This window comes from Colletotrichum costaricense (genome assembly GCF_030867565.1).
Source record: "Colletotrichum costaricense strain IMI 309622 chromosome Unknown Scaffold_16.1, whole genome shotgun sequence".
Classification (NCBI taxonomy): domain Eukaryota; kingdom Fungi; phylum Ascomycota; class Sordariomycetes; order Glomerellales; family Glomerellaceae; genus Colletotrichum; species Colletotrichum costaricense.
This window is the reverse complement of record NW_026848245.1, coordinates 696,337-717,823: the sequence shown is the minus strand read 5'-3', so window position 1 is coordinate 717,823 and position 21,487 is coordinate 696,337. Positions and strand designations below refer to the sequence as shown.

Genomic DNA, 21,487 nt, shown 5'->3' with positions numbered 1-21,487 from the left:
GATGAAAGGAGAGCGCGGTGCGTCGCTCAGCCGAATGCCTTTGTGAGCGAAATGTCGACTTCGGCGTGGTGTCGAAGAGGTAACCTGGGGTAGGGAAACTCTCGAATCTGGCAGGGGATGAAGGACCCTTTTCAATGTCGAGACGACTGACTCAACAAAACACGGTCTCAAGGGGGCCAGCTGGAAATCCCGTAGGCCGGTCCAGGCTGGCGAGATAGATATCTCATTAGCGACCCTTGTCTTTCCCCCTTGTCCCAGATTGGAGGTGGAGGCGTGGCACCTAGCTACCCCAGACGGGTTATCCCACACACCAAACAACGCGGGGTAGACATCCACAAGAGCGGACGCCTCTTTTCACATCCAATCTGCATCGGGTGCGAGCTCGGGAAACGGCACCAAGCCAGCACCAAGCAACACTTGCAGGACCGCGGCCCATGTTATCGGATCCATTCCACTCCCACATCGGGGGACATGCCAGCCAGTGAGGAAGATGCTCACTCTGATGACGTGTTGAGATGGTAATTTGGGTCTGCTACGACCGTTGCAACGATGCCAGTCTCAGGGATGGCGAACAAGCAACAATGGTGCAAGATTGGCGATGTGATGAGATGGATGTATGTTTACGCGCTGCAGCAGCTGCTTCTTCGAGGTAACTGCAGCAGCAGACACGAATATTTGACCGAGTCTTGTCTTGCAGCCGTGCCGATAAGCAAATGTCAGAACTGCAGCTTCCCGAATAGAGCATCACATTGCGCCAGCTTCTGTGCCTCTCTCCCTCCAGACCCGTCAACAACGGCTTTGGTCGCAAGCAGCCCTTGTCCAGCCTTCCATGTCGACTAGGCTCAACTCGGCGTAACTGGGGAGGAATGCAGATCACGCTCCATTCCCGACACGTTTCGGGAGTCAATATCGGCACTCCTAGTCGGCAACCAGAGCACGAGCTTAGATTACAGGCCGCGGACTTTAGATTCGGGCGTGCATCTGTACGGGAGAGAAAACCACACCGGGCACAAGTTGCAGCTGCCGTTCGTGCGTGCGTGCGTGGGGCGGATGCGAACTAGGTAGCTGGACCTTGTCAAGCACGGGGTTTGAGCGCCGCATCATATATCAGATGCAAGACCTCCGGAGAGCCGATTGGAAGATGTCGCGAATGGTTGAGTTGGTTTTCCCATGAACGCGCGCGGCTTCATCCGCTATTGCGACGTGCCAACCTTGGAGTCGTGGTGATGGAACTCAAATTGGGGTCCGGCGGAGTCTAGTCGACGTCTAGTCGTCCGTGATTGTGAATAGGCTGGGACACCACGTTGCTGTCCCCATACCCCTCTTGCTTTCGACAGGTCGACCCCCAACTTCCATTTCTCCAACTTTGCTTTTGGTGTTCGGATGCTGTGACCAGCTGATCTTTGGCTTGTTGAGGCGTTTTGCTGACTTCTGCTTGCAGTGAAGACCGCTCTGAAATCCGGGATATCCGCTTCTCGGAAAGTCCGCCAAAACAGGTTCATCCCTGAATCCGCAACAGGTCAATGGATTGTTGAGTATTCCGCTAGCTCGGAATGATCGGTGATATAAGAAGACGCCAACTTCCTCATCGCGACGGCGTGCTTTCCCCATCGGATCTGGATTCATCGACTATCGGAAAGGGGGTTCGGAAGTCCTCTCTGTGCGACTTGGCCTACCGGGGTTGGTGCTCTGCGCCGTACGGAAAGCGTCCACGGCTTGTGTCAACGGGTTCCGAGGTTACAAGGCAAACCATGAGCGTCTTCTCTTGGCAAATGAAATGCCTCATCTTGTTTCGCGGGGGTGTTAATTTTTTGGCGCCATCCGAGTGAACAATTGGTGTTGTCTATGGCGGATTCGGCGAACTCTTGCCCAAACAGTCATTGACCAGGCAAGGCAATGTCGTTCACCAAGACGGATGATTGCCCACGGTCGAGACCTCGTCAAGCTAGTTAGGTATAGCATCCGATGAAGGAGCTGATCCGGGGAAGAAAAGGGACGCATCCGAAGCCCAGAACATGGAGAAGCGGGAAAAGCTAAGCTTAACGTCGATAGCGTCGAATCCCGCCAGGTTGGGCCGTGGCTGTACTCCGTACATAGTCCCACGCGAGATGGCGTAGATTCATCGCTTGGAGACACACACACTGAATGCATCGACTAAGGCGGCTCGTGTGTTCCTTGAGGCCTCAAACTGCATCGAATTCCGAAGATGTGGTCGCCCAAACGGTCGTGCGAGGGCTGTGGGCGAATATCTATCACATCAATGGTTTCTTTGCCCAACGTGCTATGCTTGACTCGAGATAGTTGGTGCTGGGTAGGTGCCTTGGCTGTTGGAGGGAACGGCTTGATTGAAGTTCCTTTGAGAGTTTTGGTTTGAGAAAGCAACAGCCAGGTAATGGCCCTTTCCGGCGGCAGTCCGGTCTAGAATCCGCGGTCCATCTGGGGAGTCCCCAGAACAGTACAGTCTGATGGAAACGAACGATAGCAATTGAGTCGTGGATTCGTGGTTAATAGGTTGAGAACTTTGAGAGGGGGGGGCATCGCCTGGGCTCTCTCCTTGTGGACCAATAGAATGCCAGTACCGAGTACGTACCGGAGTCACGATTTGGTTGGACAAACACGACCCACCATGGCGGGCCTCGCACGTGCATTTTCTTATCCTATCCCGTATGACATAAGCAGGTACGTACCGGAACAGATAACGCACCTCAGGTTCAAGGGACGGGAAGGAGCAGACAGCAAAGTACGTATTCGTACAATGGTTAGACCCGAAGGAGAACTCGACGACTGGCACCGCATTCTCTTCCAAACCACAACGCACATTTACAAAGCTGCCTCGCCTCATCTGATTCTCTTATGCCATCGAGTCAGTCTCACCACTCCGCTGTGCAAATTTCCAACAATATACACTCCGTGTTCAACAGGCAGAGGGCAACGACAAGCAAAACTGTAATTTGACAAGCAACAGCCCGCGCACAAAGAGAACAATGCCAAAATCACAAGCGCAAACTACCAATGCTCCCCCGGAATGGGGACACCCCGGCTCCCAACGTCTCCTTAACGGCCAATAGGGCCGCCATCGGGCACCCAAGTCGCTTCGACAGTGGAGAATTACAATTCTCCCAAGGCCCCAGAGTCCAAGGGCCCCTCTCACACATCCACCACGCCTCACGATTCGCGACTCTGATAGCCCACACCGGGACGCCTTATCACTGCCGCAGTGCCCCAGACCAGGCGGCGGCTGGTTGGGCAATGGGCACACAGCGTCTAGAGACTAGAGTGCAGACCGCACCAATATTTGGTACCCGACGTCATCGAGCAGGGTGGCGGTCAACTCGAACCCCCACAGAGACAAAGCTGAGCAAGGCATGTTGGCGCAGCGAGTCGCAGCACAAGCACAGTGACGGCAGAGAAGCCCGCCAGTTTCCAACTGTGTTCTGCGGAAGAGGAAGCGCAAGGCAAGGGCCGAGGCGGGAGCGAACGCTATGCCAAAGGGCAGACGAGACGAAAGGACGAGACACTTGACAGCGAAGAAAGAGTTTGGAAGTTTCCAACGTCGGCCCATCCCACTGTTACAACTTACGCCGCCCGGACGACAATTGACCTCTTTTCCCACCCACCCATCCGACTGTCTGGCATCCCCCATCCTCTCCATTTCCCGTCGATCCGTTCAAGCCCAACGACGGGACCGCGGTCCATGGACGATGGGACACCCAGCGGGCTCCATGGCTCCGTACGGGATCCCGCTGTGCGCAGGCTGGTAGATCTGGCCCGGAATGGAGTCCTAGGCTCACTCCTGGCTGCGCTTTTCCAAACAGGCGCCCCGTCGATGGCTGCCCAAGCGGCGACGTCAGGTTCGAGAGGGCACAAAAGCGGACTGGGCCACTAAGGCTAAAGGCCGCGTTGGACCGGGTCTGGAATGGTCAGATGGGCAGAACCGCAGCGAAAAGCAACGACGCAGGCCTCGGGAAGGGCTTTTTACAAGGAGTAGCCTTGTTGCCACAGCCCTCTCGTCTCCCGCCAGGTTTGGACGACGGGTGCGATGACCGATACGGCACTGATGGCCCTCGTTAAGGACCGACAATCACTGTCGCTCCTCGCGCAAAATGCCATGCTGCGGTCAATAGCTTGTCCAACGACGAAACAGGCTTTGGATACTGAGTTCGAATGCACTTTTGCATCCCTATTGGTGTTTCTGGCATCATGCGGGAGAGCTGCGGGCCATCAGTCCGTCGCATAACTAACAGCGGCCATCTTCTCCCTACCAGACCGTTGGACCATCCAGAGAAGGCCAGGCAAGCTGGGATCATCGCTCAAGCAGCATCGCCAACACCACCATCTTCCTCGTTCAGTCTGACGAACCAAGCCAACCCTGTCCTGGCTTCCGTCCGTCGTTCCAAGAAGCCTGCTTTTCCACTCCACCACAAATCTCCGTGTCGTGTCCAAGACTTAAACTACAAAACCGCCTCGTTTTTTCCCAGCCACCACCTTTTCGTCTGTCTGTTCTCTTTTCGCAAGGACCCTTAAAAACGACACCACTCACGGCTTGGACCAGTGCGAGTGCCCGTATCACATTTCGCAGCTCCGGTGGTTCAGCAAGAACAGTCAGCTTCAGGATCGTTGTTGGGGAGTGTCGAGTAGACGGAGGACCATTATCGGGTCTACTGTCACAGGCCCATTTTCGTGAGGTCAGCTGGTAGAGTTCCAGGTTGCTTCCTGGCTTCACATTGCCTTCTCATAGGCCGTTTACCACCCACGCCTACCACCACACACGACACACACAAGAGAGTCTAGAACGCCGAGTCCAGTCACTTGTCGAGTTCAGTCCGGCTTTCCATCGCATCACCCGTCTTCGCCCACTACCATACACCAGTCAGCCAAACCACGAAGAGGGGTTCATCGCTTGCCTCATTCACTCACCCACTCACTCACTCACCATACATTGTCAGTGTTACAGTGTCACATACCAGTCTCATAAACCCTGGAAGAAGCCACTCGCACGCCACTCTAACGCAGGGCGGCGCCGCTACTCCATTATCCAATCCAAATTCCAAAATAGCCCACTGGACCCAAGGCGGGTCAACGGCCTTCACCGACACTACCGGCGCTATTGGCCTGGGTTCGCATACCTTACGTTAGGGGGCCAGCCATCCCACCACTCACTCACTCGCTCTCTGCTGCGACACTGGATCACACACATTATTCCCGCTTTTCCCCTCTTTCTTCGCTCTCTTCTGGCCCTCTCTCCCTAGAGGTGTCGTCATCGCCCTGATTCTCGACTCTCGCAATACGAGCGACTTCTCTCGAGATTCACAACCACGAACTCCTGTCATCACCCGATCATTCCACAACCTCCCGGGAACAAACCATCACCTGTGACATCCCGGATCCCTAATTTCACGACCACCGCTATTTTTCCTGCAATATTTTGTGATACCCGAGATCGACTTTATTTTCACTTCCAACCACACATACGTTAACCATCAACCAAAATGGCCGGCCGTGCTGAGCGCTGGGACCGCGACCGCTTCATGCAAGAACGGGAGCGAGACCGCTATCCAGATGATCGTCGCTATCCAGACGAACGAAGCAGATTCGAGGAAAGAAGCCGCTTCGAGGAACGTGATGACTATCGCCCACCGCCTCGCCGCGGCAGAGATCACTCCGATGAGCGCTTCGACCGTGGCCCATTTGACCGCGGACATCGCGGCGGATACGAAGAGGATTCTGTAAGAGACCGCCGCTACGTCGAAGAAGACCGTTATGGTCCTCGTCGCGGAGAACCTTTGGACCGGGAGTTTGATCGTCGTCTTTTCTTCGAAAGAGAGCAACGAGAAGTCCGTGAGGCCTCGCCACCACGCCGCCCGACCATGCTCCGTCGTCAATCTTCCCTCGACACCTTTGACCGTCGCCCTCTCCGCTTTTATGAGCGTGAGGAATATCCCCCGCCAGCCCGCCGAGAAGATGTTCGCCCTCGCGACGATTACCGGGCCCCTCCATACGTTCCAATCCCTCTGCCCCGCACCCGCCAGCTGGGCCCCGCACCATCTCAACGATACGACGAGATCCAGATCGCCGAACCAGGCTACTACGGCGACGAGGAGTTCCGCGGCATGCCTGAGCGGGTGAAGGAGCGTGAGGTCGTTACTTCACGCCGGCGTAGAGACCGCAGCCGAGAGTCTAGGGTGTCAAGGTCAACCAGAAAGAGTTCGCACCGAAGCAGCTCACGATCAAGCAGCACCTCCAGCAGGTCGACCAGCACTACCACCAAGACCGCGACGACTGTTCGCAGCTCCTACCCGAAGAAGGGCAAGACCCGCATCCCACAGCGCCTGGTTTCCAAGCGCGCGCTCATCGACCTGGAATATCCTTACATTGAAGAGGCAAGTTTCGCTTCAATCGAGCGCGCCAACTTTGAACTAACACATTTATTTCCCAGGGTAACACCATCATTGTTCTTAAAGCTCTCGGCCAGGACAACATCGATGAACTCCTGAAGCTCAGCGAGGAGTACAAGCAGAGTAAGTGATTCCATGTGCCTTCATCCATCTGACTGCAGCTGACATGATGCCAGGTGAATTGGAGATTGCCGCAGCTCGATCATCGGCTGGCAAGCATGAAGAACGACACGAGGAGATTTACACCATCCCTCCGCCGGTTGCTGCCCTTCCCCCGCCGCCCCCGACTGTCATCCATGTCCCTCCTCCTCCACCGGCGCCTGCTTCAGTGGCGCCGCCTCCCGCGCCCCCAACCGTCGTTTCTGCTCACCCTCCTGCTCCCCCATCCGTCTATTATGAGGCGCCTCCTCCGCCACCTCCCGCTCCCGTTCACGAGGTGGTCAACAAGACTACCATCATCCGCGATGTCTCTCCTGCTCGCAGCTCCACATCCTACACAACATCGACGACCGCAACACCAGTCGTATACGAGCGCCGCGAGTACAGCGAAGAGGTCCCTATCGGACCCATGGCGGTCGCTGAGCGTCGCCGTAGCCGGTCTCGGTCTCGCAAGAATATCAGATCCGAGATCAAGGCTCTTGAGGCTGAGCTTCACGAGCGCAAGCACGGAAGGAGCCGTGAACTCGTCCGTGCTGAACAGATGCCCGATGGCGCTGTAGTCCTCTTCGAGGAGAAGGTCGAGAAGGTCGAGGAGCCGCGGCGTGGAGTGCGGATTGAGAAGGACAAGAAAGGTAGGATGGCCATCAGCGTACCAAAGTACTACTAAGGTACGCTTCGTCACCGTCTCGTCAAGTCAGAGCCCAGGCTAACGCGAGAGTTTTCAGGTCCTCCTCCTGGAATCATGCGCGCTATGCTGGCAACTCTCACATAAGTTACCTGTGCCGGCCAGGCGCATGACTTATTTTTCAGTACGAGATTGAATGTACAGAAGGCGATTGACAGACCTCGTACACTACGAGACGGACTTTGTTGCATTGTTTATCAGCAGGGAATTGGATTGTTCAGGACGATTTTACCGTTATTATTCCCCAATAGAAAAAAAAGGAACTCCGTTGGCTTTGCAATCCTGGGAAGGGATTTGCGTATATGTATGGATGGGATTAGTAACCCTATAGTTTCACATGCGCCCCAACGCAGGTTTTGGGGCATGGTTTGTCGCCTCTAGGTACTGGACGATTTACCGGTATACTCTTTTCGGTTAGATGGCGCAGGTTACGAATCTATGACTTCTATTTTTTGACGTTGGGATATCAACCATGTTATATTGTCCCCTTTCGAATTGTATCCCATCATGGGTAACCAACCTATTGATTTATGCACGCGCAGGCAAATAGCGCTTGAAGTTTGGCCTGACAAGAGCCTAGTTCATCCGGAGGTTATTGACACGTCGGCGCCGTACCTGAGATACAGCTACCGAGGCAAATGAGAACAGCGCATTCACCACAGCCTGAACCTTCAGTCGTCGTCTCGTAAGCTGTGTTTCGGCCCCGGTGGCAGCTCGGGAGTAGTTTTCCCTTTGCCAAAGTATCATAGAAGAGCCCCATCATGACAGTGAGCAGTCGGTTGGAGCTTGATGACTGAAGTAAGTTGAAGATAGGGTGACGCGTACTCTCAGCTCGTAAAGGGTTCCCTCCAACCCCATTCTTACGAGGATGGCGTTTTCCAGCCCTGTCGAAACAGGTCGTGATACGCACGAGACGTAAGAAGGTTGATCCATTGTTAATCTAACGCGTCGTCACCCGCATCATGGCTGAGTTTCTGTACTGTAAGTAGCGAGTCAAGATCTCCATGGCGACTATTTCGGACATGACTATGAAGATTATCGGTGTATGGGGAGAACGCGGAAGCGCGGCTTACCCCCTGTCGATCTCGTATGCTTACTTTTGACGCCGGCTCGGCATCTACGTAGGGCCCGCATGTTTAGACGTCGAAGGCTCTAAACTCCCCGAACTATATTTTCCCCGAGGAAACTAGGAGCGGATTGGGAAATTGGACCCCGAGCACTGCCTCAACACCAACCTCTGATGTTGTTATTGATACAGGGCGTTGTAACAGAAACACCATGAATAGCTCAGCCAGCGCGTATCAATGGAGTCCGAAATCTCATCATGGCTCTCTATAAAGCGAACGGTGGATCTTGTATTTGCACGAGGAAGGTCAAAACCAGCGGACACAGTTGTGATTGAACAAGTTTTATTCAGAATACAGGAGAGGAAAGCATTAATGCGACAATGGACCAACAGCCTTCCAAGTATCCTTACGACCCGTCTCTCGCTGCAGCAGTGACCTTTGCCGTGCTGTTCGGTATTAGTGGTGTGATTCATTCCATTCAGCTCAAGCGGGCGAAGACTTGGTACTGGATCGCCTTTTTCATCGGTGTCAACTGTAAGAGGCCACTGAAACCCGTTGATTACTCGAAGCCTGACCACTGATGACCTGCTGAATAGTTGAAAGCATTGGATATGGGAGTCGAGCAATGAACGCATCCGAAACACCGAATTATTCACAGGTCCCGTTCATCATCCAGACTCTTCTACCGTTGCTTGCCCCGGCACTGTACGCAGCCTCGATCTACATGCTCCTAGGTCGCATTATCGACTCATTGGAAGCGGGCCATCTATCAATTATTCCCGTCGGATGGATGACAAAGATCTTTGTGTTCGGAGACGTATTCTCGTTCGCCTTCCAGTGCATTGGTAAGCCCAGTGTCCAATCGCCGTCACCTGTGATGTTGGCGGAAAGACTGACTCATTCCCCAAATAGGCGGAGCTATCCTCTCCGGTGCAAGTGACAAAGACGGACTCGACCGCGGCCAAAACATCATCCTCGTAGGTCTCGGCATTCAAATCCTCTTCTTCGCAGCCTTTATCGTCACCATCTCCGTCTTCCACTATCGAATCATTAACCACCCGACGACAACGAGCATGAACGGGCGGCGACCGTGGAGGCAGTTCATCATGGTCCTCTACGCTACCTCGTTCCTTATTCTGGTGCGGTCGATTTTCCGAGTGGCTGAGTTTGCTGAGGGACGGGACGGCGTGCTTCAGACTACAGAGGTGTATTTGTATTGTCTCGACACATCGCTCATGTTCCTCTGCGCTGCAGCATTCAATGTGTGGTTTCCGGGTCGTATTGTTTCGCCTATTACTTTTAAGGATGAGGAGAGGTTTCCTCTTGGGGCTGTATCGAACCAGGAGGATGATGGGGCGTTTAGGGTTCGAAGGTAGACTGCAGTCTCAAGCCTGGAGCTTTTGACAATGCAGGTCAATATGGATAATCTGTCGTTTGGCTAGCATATGGTATGCGAGTATCTGATGGGTAAAAGATGTGGGAGCGTAGGCGTACGTGTCCTAGTCAAAACCTTTAGATATCCAGCGTAGATGTAAGCAAGGATGTCTGAAGTCAACTAATCAACGGACGGGCCATTCTTAACATTTAAAGCTATGCTTTATTTTCGTAAAATCTCAATGCCTTTTCCTCAGAGCCATCGACGCAGACCATCTGCACCGTAGTACTTTCCGCCACTTGGTTCATTCCCTTCAGCGTATATAAACCTCATGCCTTTTGGAAAGATCCCCGTCCAATCCGTTGAACAAGAGCGTCAGAGGCGATGAATTCCATGCCATATATTGCTGTCCGCCATTACTAGGGCTAGAACGTCGGTTCACCAGCACCAGAGCGCAGAATGTCCATTGAAGCACTAGGAGTGCAACTGGATTTACGACCCAGAGCCAATGAACGTAGACACATGTGTCGGTGATAAGGGTCACACCCACTACTGCTCTCAGGCCTGAATGAATTTCTGCTATTCGCTTGTCGTCGAGGCCGTCGTATGGCTTGTTGCGCATGCCCGCAGTCGTCGAACTTGCCAAGCCGCGGGCCAAATTATCGACGGTGGTGATATTGCCAGCGGCTTGCGCGTAGACTTGTTTCAACCAGGTTGGGCCCGTTATTACTCCGGGTCTACCATCCAACATGCTGTGTGTGACGTTGTTCTGCAATATGTCCTGCAACGTGGAGGTAATCGCTCGCCAGGAGATTGCGTCTATTCGCCATACACACTCCGGCGGTACAAATTTTCAAATCACGTTCTTCCTCCTGCCAAAAGTCTTGTCTCCTTCGCGTTCAGAAAGACGGCTCGTAGGCGAAAGCTGGAATGGACGACCGTCCACTGACTCAACTCGAACTGTTTGAGGCGCTCAGCGCTCTCTTGCCGTACACGACACTTCCTTGCCACTGATTAGGCCAGAGTTGGCCACGAGGGTTCACTCGTCATGCCATGTCAGAATCTCGTTCAAATTTGGATGTTCTACTTCGAGATAGACTCTATCTTGGACATTGCTATGGTAACGCTTGACGCATGCATCTAGCCTGTATCGAACGGCAAGTGCTGAAGTGTTTACCTCATCTGCGCAGGTGTCATCCAGAGTGTTACAGGGGGAATCAATAACCGTCAAAACATCGAAACTATAGAAGGGTCTGAATGACACTTTGTCTTTGTCAAAGATTCCCAGTGTGGTCAAAAGCGACAGTTTCGAACTGTTCCATGGACTAGAAACTTCCGGAATCAATGATGGCACGGTGTAATTGTAATCGTAAGACAACTGCTATGCGTAGAAAGGGGCATCTGGACCCTCTTGAACTTTGATGACTCGGTCCGTCATGTCTTGACAGGAGTGACAAATGGCTAAAGATTAGAAGTGACTGCCGTTGTCCCCGTTCCCAAAGGTGCAGTTGCCCGTAGCGCATTTGACGTTGATCAAGGAAGCCAACTATTGAGGATCAGCAAGTCCCTTTACGATGTCGGAGTCCATCGGACCAGCTGTGCAGTGATTCGCTCTCGGTATCTCTGCTATGATGCCGTTGACAGAATCTGCGGCACGACTGCATCCCTTGTGTTCGAATATGGCTTGAGAAATGGGATCGATGGCGAGAGCGGCTATGGTGATCAGGGCACCAAGCCCTGCCAAATATCTTCGAGAAAGGTTAGCACGTTGGCCAAGATATGATAGAAAGCTTGGTACAAGAGCTCACGGCCTTTGTGCTTGTGGTATTTTCTTCATGATCAGTATCAAGGAGTCCCATGGACCACGCGTAGCATCGTCGAAAGCAAGCACATCAGCTAGCTTCTGTGGCGTTGAAACCAATCCCACTTCAGCTGACCCAGGCCTGATTTCCATCCTCTTGTCAGCACCAAAAGAATATTTCAATGACCTGGAAGAACCATCACTTTGACGCACCTTCGGCAACGGGCATTATGAGAGATGCCTTGTAAACTGCGGCAAAGGTAGCTACCAAGGTATTGACTGACATCACACCTGGCCACTTGGGCAAGGGCTTGCTCTGATGGAGCGCTAATATTATGATGATTGCTAGCACGCAACCGAGAGCGAGTAAACTACTCAATATCTCCAGCCGCCATATTTGTCATATGGTCTCGTTCGTGTCTGTGGTTTGTTGGCTTGACTCGTCAGTGCCCTGCTCATTCTTTTCGGGTTGCCGCATGCGCGAATATTGCGTCATCGTACTTTTAGTTGAGTATAAAGGCCTTTGTCCTATCGGGGAATGGAGCCCTTCATCCTCACTAATTGTCGCGGCTGCACCCTCCACGGCAGTCGATGAGCTCGTATGCATGGAACTCTCCACTCATCTGCTGCCGTAGTCAGCAAACTGCTACCAGGTTCGTTTGATTTTTTATCGGCGCTGTTATAGAAAGCTCTAAGGGAAAGATCACGACGGTCATTTTGAACGTGGAAAGAAGATGCCTCGTTGGCGTCATGGTGTGGTGTTTGATCCATCCTCGTCCGTGTTGCGTGGACCTTCAATGTCTACGGATGGTCGGATTCTTATCTTCATGGACCTCTACCATCTGCGGCTACTTTACTTGCGAGGGCTCGTTCCAATATAGTAACGCCTTGCTACGTCCGCCCTTGGATACCATTTCGCGTTATTGCCTCTCCTGTCTGCCTTGTGCTACTGTATTCGTGTTTTCAACAGACTAATTGCTGACTGTCGAAGATCAAGGTGTTTTATTGGTTATGATTGAAAAGGGCGCATGTCTAAGGTGACGTCTGTGGTGGCGGCCCTGTACAATGTACGAATCTTAAGGCCAAGCAAGCATCGTCAGGTTGTTGAAGACAAGACAATATAGGCTCAGCCAACGAAACGACAATGAGCTATTGAACTTATGAACTATTGACATTTCTTCCTTTTTGTATCCAGTGTCCCATTCCAGCCTTGATCGTGTTCCGAGGTACATTGCACAGCGCAGGAAGAGCTTCCCTTGACATTGCCTCCTCGGCAGTAACCGTAGTCTCTTATGGATGGCAAATACAACAAGACTATGAGAGTCCCGTCGTGTCGGCATGCAAGACGAACGCAAAGATATTGAACTCGCGACTACGATGATGGGTCCGGTCGTACCTCAAATAAAGAGATCGCGTATTGTGAAGAGGCCTGTCGCGCGGCCCGCCCCGAACCACTCGAAATACTACCTGAGAAGCCCAGATTCAAGGCCAAGCCAGAGATATAATTAGCCTATACACACATCAATTTGCCAGCCTTTAAACGAAACTTTCCTGAGTTGTGCAAATGATCTCAACCGGTAGGACTTATGAGGTGGTCCACCAACACGTTACCAGTTCGGGCGTCTCGCTTCTTACAAGAACCCGGGGACCCGTGTTTCGCTCCTTATTAAGAGCCGAAAACCCAGGGTGCTCTGTGCTCTGTGCCCGCACAGCACGGGCACCATCCGGAATCGCATACAGGATACTCGCTTTCGTTACTTGGGATACTGACATTGTTGCCTAGATGATGCAGACTCTCTCGTTTATAACAGCTTGGTTGCATGGCTTGTCTGCGATAAATGTTGTACTCTCTCAGTAGAATAGATAGATCTATCTGATCACTCATTGTGCGTTGAGGCTAGACGGCGTACATCGTCACACGCACCCCTCGCAACTACGGACATGTTCTCGCGCTCTCTTCAGCCCGGACCAGTCAACCGTCTGGACCACGTTTCTTCATAAACCATATGGTCAAATATGTTGTAGGTACCCCTGCGACAAGTTCTACACGCTTGCCATAGGCTTCGACAACATCCTCAAAGACTTCTCAGGAAGCGTCATCAACTGAGCTGGAAGACATCGATTTCCTACTTGGGAAACCTTATCGCGTCTCGAATCAATCCACAGACATATTACAGTAATGGGAATGAGGCAAGATATCTGGAACCATTCGCCAAGCATGTTGTAAGTTAAGTTGAAGTGTCAAATTTCGAACACGTTCGGTAGTGCGAACTGACTTTTCCGAAATCTTAGCTCCGAGTGGCCTTTAGAGTTGAGATTACTGCCTGATAGGCACGCTACAATAACGGTACGATTCAGTTGATTGCGTACGCTCCCGCTATACGACGGTGCCTGTGGCTTAGTGCCCGGTGCTCAGCCTGGGCCTGTGTCACTAGTAGATCCCTGCTGACAATGCCATAAAGGGATGGACGCCCTACACTCTTGAAAGAATGCATAAAATCCCGTCTAGGGACGAGCTTAAAGAATGGTGACATCCTCTGTCCCACCTTTCTTTTCGCGATGCTCTGGAGGCCGCCGATGCCATCGATAAGCTGCTTACATCTACTCGTCTGACAGCTTTGGGTAGTAAATTGTGCTATTTTGTTGTTCAAAGCCTAGAATGGAGTCGATAGCTGCTGAGGCACCGCCGATTCCACGCAAGCCATCATGCGTTCTTTGCAAATCGCGGAAAGTCAAGTGCGATCGCGAGAGCCCGGCGTGCGGAGGCTGCGTCAAGGTTCGTGATCCTTGAAAGCACTCTCCCCTCAGAGACACTTGCTTCAAGATCTAACAGTAAGTCATTGGTAATTCAGCTAGGCGCAGAGTGTGTACCACGCGAAAACTCAAAGACACGGAACCGGAAGAAGCCCAATGTTGAACTTCAACGAAGACTGGCGCGATGCGAGGAACTACTCCAACAGTTCGTGGCCGCAGAAAAGCGCGAGAAGAGTAGCGATGGTACTCGTACGGAGCCTAGTCCGAAAAGCGATACAAGTACAAAGATTGAGGATCAGGGTCGGAGCCGGGATCGCGAAATGCAAGCGCTTGAGAACTCTCTTGGGAAGCTCGTTATCGACAAAGGGTCTGTCAGATTTACTGATAGCACCCCTTGGGCCACGGTATTCGATGAGGTAAATGCCCTGTCAACGGCCCCTTGACGACAGCTTCTTTCGCCAGCCAGATATCTAACAACCTATTTGCCTCCATGTAGTTGCAAGCCATGAGAGCAATCGTGGAGGACGCCGACAGTCCTGCGAGCCTATCGAGCCTACCGGAAACGACGACGATTCAACAACCGTCCATTGCGAATGAGGCAAACATCATGGACGTCAGAGAGCCCAGTGCCCGCAACCCGCAACATCTGCATCCGCCTTCGAGTCATGCCATGCTGCTATGGCGGATGTTTGTAGATCGAGTCAACCCAATAACGAAATTCATTCACGTGCCGTCCACGCAACGTCATCTGGTCCAGGCCACGGCCACTCCGCCGTCTTTGCCGCGAGACATGGAAGTATTTTTCTTCTCGATCTATGCGTGTGCTGTTGGTTCGATGAGGCCAGAAGAATGCACAAGGTTACTGGGTCAGTCAAAAATAGAGCTATTGAATCGGTTCTCGAAGACCTTGCGAAAGGGGCTGTATCGTGCGCGCTTCTTGGAGAAGCCCACTTTCGTGCTATTGCAAGCACTCGTACTTCAACTGGTACTGAAAACCTCACGAATTGTTTTGGACCTCCAAAGTGTCGCACAAATTCATGCCATCTCACAAGGTTGAACATCTAGCTAAGTCAAGTTTCTAACAGGTTGTGATTCCGGATCGAGAGAGTGCTCACGCGAATTGGGTCATGAGCGGCGTCTGTATTCGGAGTGCCCAACGTCTGGGGCTACACCGAGATGGCTCACAACTGGGAATTTCCCCCTTCCAAACAGAGCTACGAAGACGCGTCTGGTGGAATATTGTACTACTCGATTTTCGATTCGCCATGGCCTCTGGATTCAACCCAACTCCGTTGTCACGTGCTTGCAGCTGCAAAATGCCCACCAATATCAACGACGCCGATTTCGATGTCGATACCGCGACTCCCCTCGAAAATAGAGATGGCCCGACTGAGATGATTGTCTCTTTGGTGGTTTGCAGCTTGTCGCGATGTCTCACTCAGCGAACCAATTTGAGCCATGCCATGTTCGTCGTCGAAAAGAGTGACGTGTCAGACGAGCTCAGTCGACTTCACAGTATCGAGCTGGAGAAGTTCGTCGTCAACTTTGAAGAGTTTTTAGAGGATATCGTGAAGCGTTATTGCGATCCGAGTGCGGGGGATCTGCATGTATTGGCTTTGCAGCTAAAAGCAGCCATGGTCGACAAGATTCGAATCATGGCATGCAAGCCCAAGGGGGCTGTGGAGCCACCGCCTGAGGCGAAAGGGGACATCCTGTTTCGTGTTTCACTCGAGGCGGCTGAACACGTTGCGAACCATCTTCAGGTGATGGAGGGTTGGAACTTTGTGTGGTACGTCCTTCAGTATCTCGAGTACGACTTGTTCCTCCACATGATCGGTCGACTGTGTCTCCAGTCAACCGGCGACTTGGTCGATCGAGCATGGAAGGTGCTGCCCATCATATACCAATACCAGGAAAACTATTTCGAAATGTCGGTTCACCCATATGCCGTCGCAGGAGCGGTTCTTGTTAGGGCCTGGAGACACAGGCAGGAAAGCTTGCTCTCCCAGTTGGGCTACCTGCCCCCGACCCCAGATTATGTTCAAAGAGTTGAACAGTGTTTGGCGGCCAATGGCTCAGTTGGCAGTTCCCCTCCCGAGCTGATGCCTCCTTCAGGAAGGGCTGCGCCAGAGCATACCGGGTGGGAGGAATCAGAATGGGGATGGAATCCGCCCGGGTTCGGCATTGAAACCTACGATCTTGAGTATATAGTAGAAGAAGACTCATTGGCGTGGCCTCCGTCTCAGTAGCGACATGGGTGGAAGAACGTGGGTATCAGTTGGGAAGGGCTTTTGAGAAGGAAGAAGGACAGAGCCAGAGAAAACGTCTGACGGTCTTGAGCTCTCAGTTGCTAAGAGAAAAGAGGAAGCATGATGCTTGGAAGTTACTTATGTATAGAGTCAGCATCACTAATGAATAGAAGAAACTCCTTCATCGTTCAATCGCATGCCTTCAATTACTCGGAAACCTCACTCAGCGACCTTTCTTCACACCCTACCTAGCCTCGCAACTCGCCCACAGTGCTGTTGAGGCTCGGGTAACCTGCATATGCCAACAGGGAAGCCGTTACTAACGCACGGCCAGACGAACGATGAGTTGAGTCGCATTGCCGTTGAGCAAGAAGCCGAATATAATAATGTCCTTGGTCAGGGAATCATGATTGTGGTAGTGCTGTAACTTTGTCGCACCATCCTAGCGAAGCGGAGGGACTTCCTCCGCGCACGTGATATCCAATCTCTTAATCCTTGTCTCGTCCGGTCTCAGGCCGGCCCACCTTCACTCTATTTGTCTTCGATCTCCACACTTTGATCGACTCGTGGCGGTTTTTGGATGAACGGGAAGAACTCGATGACCCCTGATTACCTCGCTAGACAAGACTTTGAGCCTCAACGTGACGAGCACGCAGCTGCCGTGCCGGTCGTCCGGCGAGCCTTTAGGGAACCCTCCTATAATGCCGCTTCGGGTACATCGGCAGAGGTCAATCAAGACTTCAAGCTCGGACAGCGAGGAAGAAGAGACTATGCCCCGCCCATGGAGCAATCCGAGGACCCGGGGGCCCCAAGCTTTTTCGCTCCCTTCCGTTAATTGAGGGGCTCCGGGGGCTTAATGGGTCTGGTAAGGTGTAGATTAATTGTCAAACCCCCTTCGCAGAGCGAGTTTTCCGTCATGACGGGTACGAAAGCGACCGTGTTTATATAGGTGTTGCTAGGTTCCCGTCGATCGTTCATGTTGATCTACCGCATCCCCGCCTGTCTTTCCATTCTTCCCGACCAAGTCGTTCGTTTTTGAAAACACACTCTTTACTTGATAGGTGCAGGACACAATGAAGTCACAGATCTTGACGACCGGCCTCTTGGCTGCTGGGGCGAGCGCTCTCGAGAAGCGTGCCTGTACCGCGACGGCGGAGTGGCCTGGGTTTGCGAATGTCAAGCACGCTTTCGTCTTGTAAGTCTGCAACACTTCTGCGCTCTGTCCTACATACACGCTAACAATTACCAGCGGCGACTCGTACTCCCAGACAGGCACGATAATTGGCTTCCTCGAATCAGTGTCATTTGGCTAACAGAACACAGGCTTCAACACCTCTCTCGAAGCTCCTAACCCCGCCAACCCCCTCGGAAACCCTTCCTACCCGGGCTGGACCTCATGCAACGGCCCCAACTGGGTTGACTACCTGACCGTGAAGCACAACGCATCCCTCCTGTACACCTACAACCTCGCATACGGCGGCGCCACCGTCGACGCCAACCTCGTCAAGCCCTACGCCGACACAGTTCCCACCCTCAAGGACCAGGTCCAGACGCTCTTCAGCAACGCCTACGCCGCAAAGACAGCACCGGCCTGGACGGGCTCGGATTCTGTATTCGCCTTCTGGATCGGCGTCAATGACATCGGCAACTCGTACTGGAACGGAGCCGATGCTACCTCTGCGCTCAACACCAAGATCGTGGACGTCTACCAAGGTCTGGCCAGAGAGCTGTACGAGGCGGGCGCGAGAAACTTTGTGTGGTTGACGACGCCGCCTGTCGACCGGACGCCGATGCTCCTTGCCGAGAACGCGGACGCGCAGAAGCTCTGCAAGGATGACGTCGCTGATTTCAACGGCAGAGTCAACGCCATGGCGAAGAATGTCACGACGTGGGAGGGTGCGAACTCGTGGGTTGTTGATGCTAACGGGGTGTTCAACGGTGTGCTTGATAACGTGGCCAAGTTTGATGCTACCAAGGGGTACAAGAATACTACTGGATACTGCGACGCGTACAAGGAGTAAGTCACCCTTGATATCGAAGTGCCTGCACGTATAAGCTAACCTTTGAACAGCGGTACGACTGCTCAGGACACCCTCATTGACAGCTGCACCTACCCAGTCAACCAGTACTTCTGGCTCAACACGCTGCATCCTACTTACCCCATCCACGATGCGGTTGCCGAGACCGTTGCTTTGGCCCTGGAGGCTGGGCCGAATGTGTGCTAAGGTAATTGGTGGAGCTGCTGGGTGGTCTGGATGTATCTTCTTGTATTTACTTTCAAGTTCCGGGTCTATGTACAAACTAAGACGAGTTACCGCCATCCGTCATCGTACTTGTTTTGAGTGGTGCGGATGATGCCTCGAGCTGCATCTTGCATCTTCCTGTACCAGTCGTCTGTGTGAAAGTCTGCTACTCCTTGGAGAAGAATGCATGCGATGTCAGATAAGGACATGTACGAGTCTGTCTCTACACCGTTGTGGTATTCGTGTAGGGCACGTCGTCTATTGCTTGGAAATATTGAGGCGATTCGGAGTCACACTCTACCTCACATAGCATCAGTCATTCCACGTCACGTTGCCCGAGAGCTTCTCAAATTCACTGCAGCAGGCCATATTTGCCAAACTGATTACCCACGGAGAAAAAGCAAGCCTATCATATTCGTCATATTCGCTACAACGAGGCTTTGCCAGGGGCGAAGCACGTTGCCAAGGCGCTACGGCTTAACAGGCTGCAGCATTTACTGCCCGACCATGATGCCCTCGAGTTCGGCAAAGAGCTCAAGTGGAATGAAATTTGTGGCAAGTACATTATGAGGATTATCAATCTCGCGGAGACGAAATATTGATAGGTACTATGGGGCGAGGGACACTGCTCTCCACAATCACATCGCAAGGCAGCGTAGCATCCTCTTGTCAAAACTGGCTACCATCTTTTTCGAGAATAAGCCATTCGCTCAATTACTTGTGACATACCGCGGAACTCACATAGTCAGCATCATCTTGGAGAACATCAACGCAATGCCATCTGTTATTGAGACTTTGGGGGTGGCTTCAACCTCATGCTCACCAGTAGAAGAGGAATTAAGCTTGAATTAAGCTAGAAAAGAGGCTTGGCTCTAAGCCTACAGCGCTCTCAGACTGACGAATGACCACGAGGTAGTCATAAGGAGATGAACAAGGGTAGTCAGGCCTTGCAAGTACTACTCACCAGTCCAAGTCAGTGCCTGTTCTGTCTCTGCGGCCAACCCCAAGACACCGACTTGTGACGGTGGGAGGCTGGGGTCAATATTGCCCTCCATGTAGGTCAAATAACAGCAATTCGGCTGTTGGACCATCTTGGCAGCGAAAATCAGGCTCCTCTGGTTGGTGCAGAGCCATGTGTCGCGCCCAGGAGAAGTGGCAGAGTGGAAACTGGGCGGAGTGGGTAGAACTGCAATCGCCCGGGGCTAGTGCGGCACAGCAAACGCCAGGCGTCCTTCGCCCGGCCGGGGTGAGACACTTGTAGGCGAGAATCCAAAGCGGATGTTGAGCAGGCTATGCTCGTGAGACCGCTCATTTCTGTTTGACGGCTGGCCATACTTAAGTCAGGGGAGAAGGACAGACTTACTTTTGTAGCCCAGCCTATTATCCATCCTTTCAACTCAACAATAACAACAGACTCGATTCAAATATTCGCGAAAAACAGACTCAGGTAATATTGCTACAGAGAACTGGAACCACAACGCGCTTGCAAACATGGGTTACTATGATACTCAAAATATCGTGGGGATCGTATACACTGTTGTGAGCGCTCTAGCTGCTGTCGCAGGCTCCGTATTCTTCATTCTCCTTCTCCGAAAGACATCAGAAAGCTATCATGACCCTACTCGCCGATGGGTGGCCATCACCAAAACAGCCCTGGGGCTATGGCTATTGTAAGCACCACAACTCCATCTGTTTGACGGCGGCTAACATTAGCATTGTCTCCAGTTCCGAAATCTTTTACGTCATTCTCAACATCATCTCTCTCGCACATGGAAGCACATATACGTACGACTCCACATTGGCCAAATTTATCACATACACCTCGAATATCCTCTCTTGGTTCTTCGACGTCAGCCAGGCCTTGACTTTCCTGGCGCTCTTCTACCTCGCCCGCGCATTCACCCTCCTCCGCGTCGACGAGACGTCAAAACGCTTCCGGATTGGGAAGTCGTTCTCCTTCGGCGCCGTCATCTTGATCTCGGTGCTCAGCTTCACAGCAATGTGCCTCTGGCTGAGTACCAGAGAGGGTTACTATTCTTGGAGCTATAACAGCAGCGATTACGAGAGGGTGATGATGAGAAGACTGGTGGCTCAGATTTTCGATCTCATTTGTGGCATCTTCAACCTCTTGTGCGCTATCGGTGCTATCACGTACATTGCCCTGGTTCGCAAGAACGCCCTCAAGGGTCCTCTACACAAGGTCAGTTTTGCTTCATTTTCCACCGTCTCTCAGTATTGGGTGATGCGGTTGTACATTCAGTCTGAGTGCTAACATATGATGGCTAGGCCTCGAACGTTGCGCTCGCAATCAGCATTATTTGGTTTGTCCGTGCAGTCTGGTCGCTCTTTGCTCAGCTTTCCTCGCAATACGGTTACTACTACTACAACTACGATACTTACACTTGGTTCAACATTGTCTCGCTAGTCGTCGGTATCTTGGGCAGCTTCGCTGTTTTCGTCATGCTCTACTTCCTGGCCACTCAAGATAAGTACGGCCTCAATACCCGCGGGGACTCAGTGCAGCCTGCGAAGCTGAATGATGAAGAGGCATCGGGAGCCCATATCACCACTGCCAACAGCGTATATTGATTCGGTCGAGACCAATCGGGGGTCCGGCGACAAGTGGAAGGTTTATCCGAAGATCCGTTCTTGCGGTAGAACCTGAGAGAGCGTGACAGTTACGCATGATTTGGTTGGGAATTGGGGATGAGCGAGGAACAGCATGATACCAGATAATGCGTGATGATACTCAATGCTTC

At 52.4% G+C, this 21,487-nt stretch overlaps 7 protein-coding genes across 7 annotated transcripts; 6 read left to right on the top strand and 1 right to left on the bottom strand.

Annotated features, from left to right (window-relative positions):
- Positions 1-3,797: 3,797 nt before the first annotated feature.
- CCOS01_13033 (uncharacterized protein) lies at positions 3,798-4,043 on the top strand (the record flags this gene model as incomplete). The annotated part of the gene is made up of 1 exon (XM_060461180.1): positions 3,798-4,043. A coding segment is annotated over one exon (246 nt), but the record flags the coding sequence as incomplete, so codon positions are not given.
- Positions 4,044-5,489: 1,446 nt separating this feature from the next.
- Positions 5,490-7,326, top strand: CCOS01_13032 (uncharacterized protein; the record flags this gene model as incomplete). The annotated part of the gene is made up of 4 exons (XM_060461179.1): positions 5,490-6,384; positions 6,462-6,518; positions 6,572-7,186; positions 7,280-7,326. The coding sequence occupies 4 exons, from the start codon at positions 5,490-5,492 to the stop codon at positions 7,324-7,326; spliced, it is 1,614 nt and encodes a 537-aa protein (XP_060308381.1).
- A 1,360-nt stretch (positions 7,327-8,686) lies between these two features.
- On the top strand, positions 8,687-9,682 carry CCOS01_13031 (uncharacterized protein; the record flags this gene model as incomplete). The annotated part of the gene is made up of 3 exons (XM_060461178.1): positions 8,687-8,840; positions 8,903-9,151; positions 9,219-9,682. The coding sequence occupies 3 exons, from the start codon at positions 8,687-8,689 to the stop codon at positions 9,680-9,682; spliced, it is 867 nt and encodes a 288-aa protein (XP_060308380.1).
- Positions 9,683-9,994: 312 nt separating this feature from the next.
- On the bottom strand, positions 9,995-10,432 carry CCOS01_13030 (uncharacterized protein; the record flags this gene model as incomplete). The annotated part of the gene is made up of 1 exon (XM_060461177.1): positions 9,995-10,432. The coding sequence occupies one exon, from the start codon at positions 10,430-10,432 to the stop codon at positions 9,995-9,997; it is 438 nt and encodes a 145-aa protein (XP_060308379.1).
- A 3,709-nt stretch (positions 10,433-14,141) lies between these two features.
- On the top strand, positions 14,142-16,485 carry CCOS01_13029 (uncharacterized protein; the record flags this gene model as incomplete). The annotated part of the gene is made up of 4 exons (XM_060461176.1): positions 14,142-14,258; positions 14,335-14,652; positions 14,733-15,032; positions 15,322-16,485. The coding sequence occupies 4 exons, from the start codon at positions 14,142-14,144 to the stop codon at positions 16,483-16,485; spliced, it is 1,899 nt and encodes a 632-aa protein (XP_060308378.1).
- Positions 16,486-17,558: 1,073 nt separating this feature from the next.
- CCOS01_13028 (fungal cellulose binding domain-containing protein) lies at positions 17,559-18,710 on the top strand (the record flags this gene model as incomplete). The annotated part of the gene is made up of 4 exons (XM_060461175.1): positions 17,559-17,680; positions 17,758-17,783; positions 17,809-18,502; positions 18,557-18,710. 4 exons carry the CDS (start codon positions 17,559-17,561, stop codon positions 18,708-18,710), a joined length of 996 nt encoding a protein of 331 aa, XP_060308377.1.
- A 1,509-nt stretch (positions 18,711-20,219) lies between these two features.
- CCOS01_13027 (uncharacterized protein) lies at positions 20,220-21,317 on the top strand (the record flags this gene model as incomplete). The annotated part of the gene is made up of 3 exons (XM_060461174.1): positions 20,220-20,398; positions 20,454-20,928; positions 21,015-21,317. 3 exons carry the CDS (start codon positions 20,220-20,222, stop codon positions 21,315-21,317), a joined length of 957 nt encoding a protein of 318 aa, XP_060308376.1.
- Between the last annotated feature and the right edge of the window lie 170 nt (positions 21,318-21,487).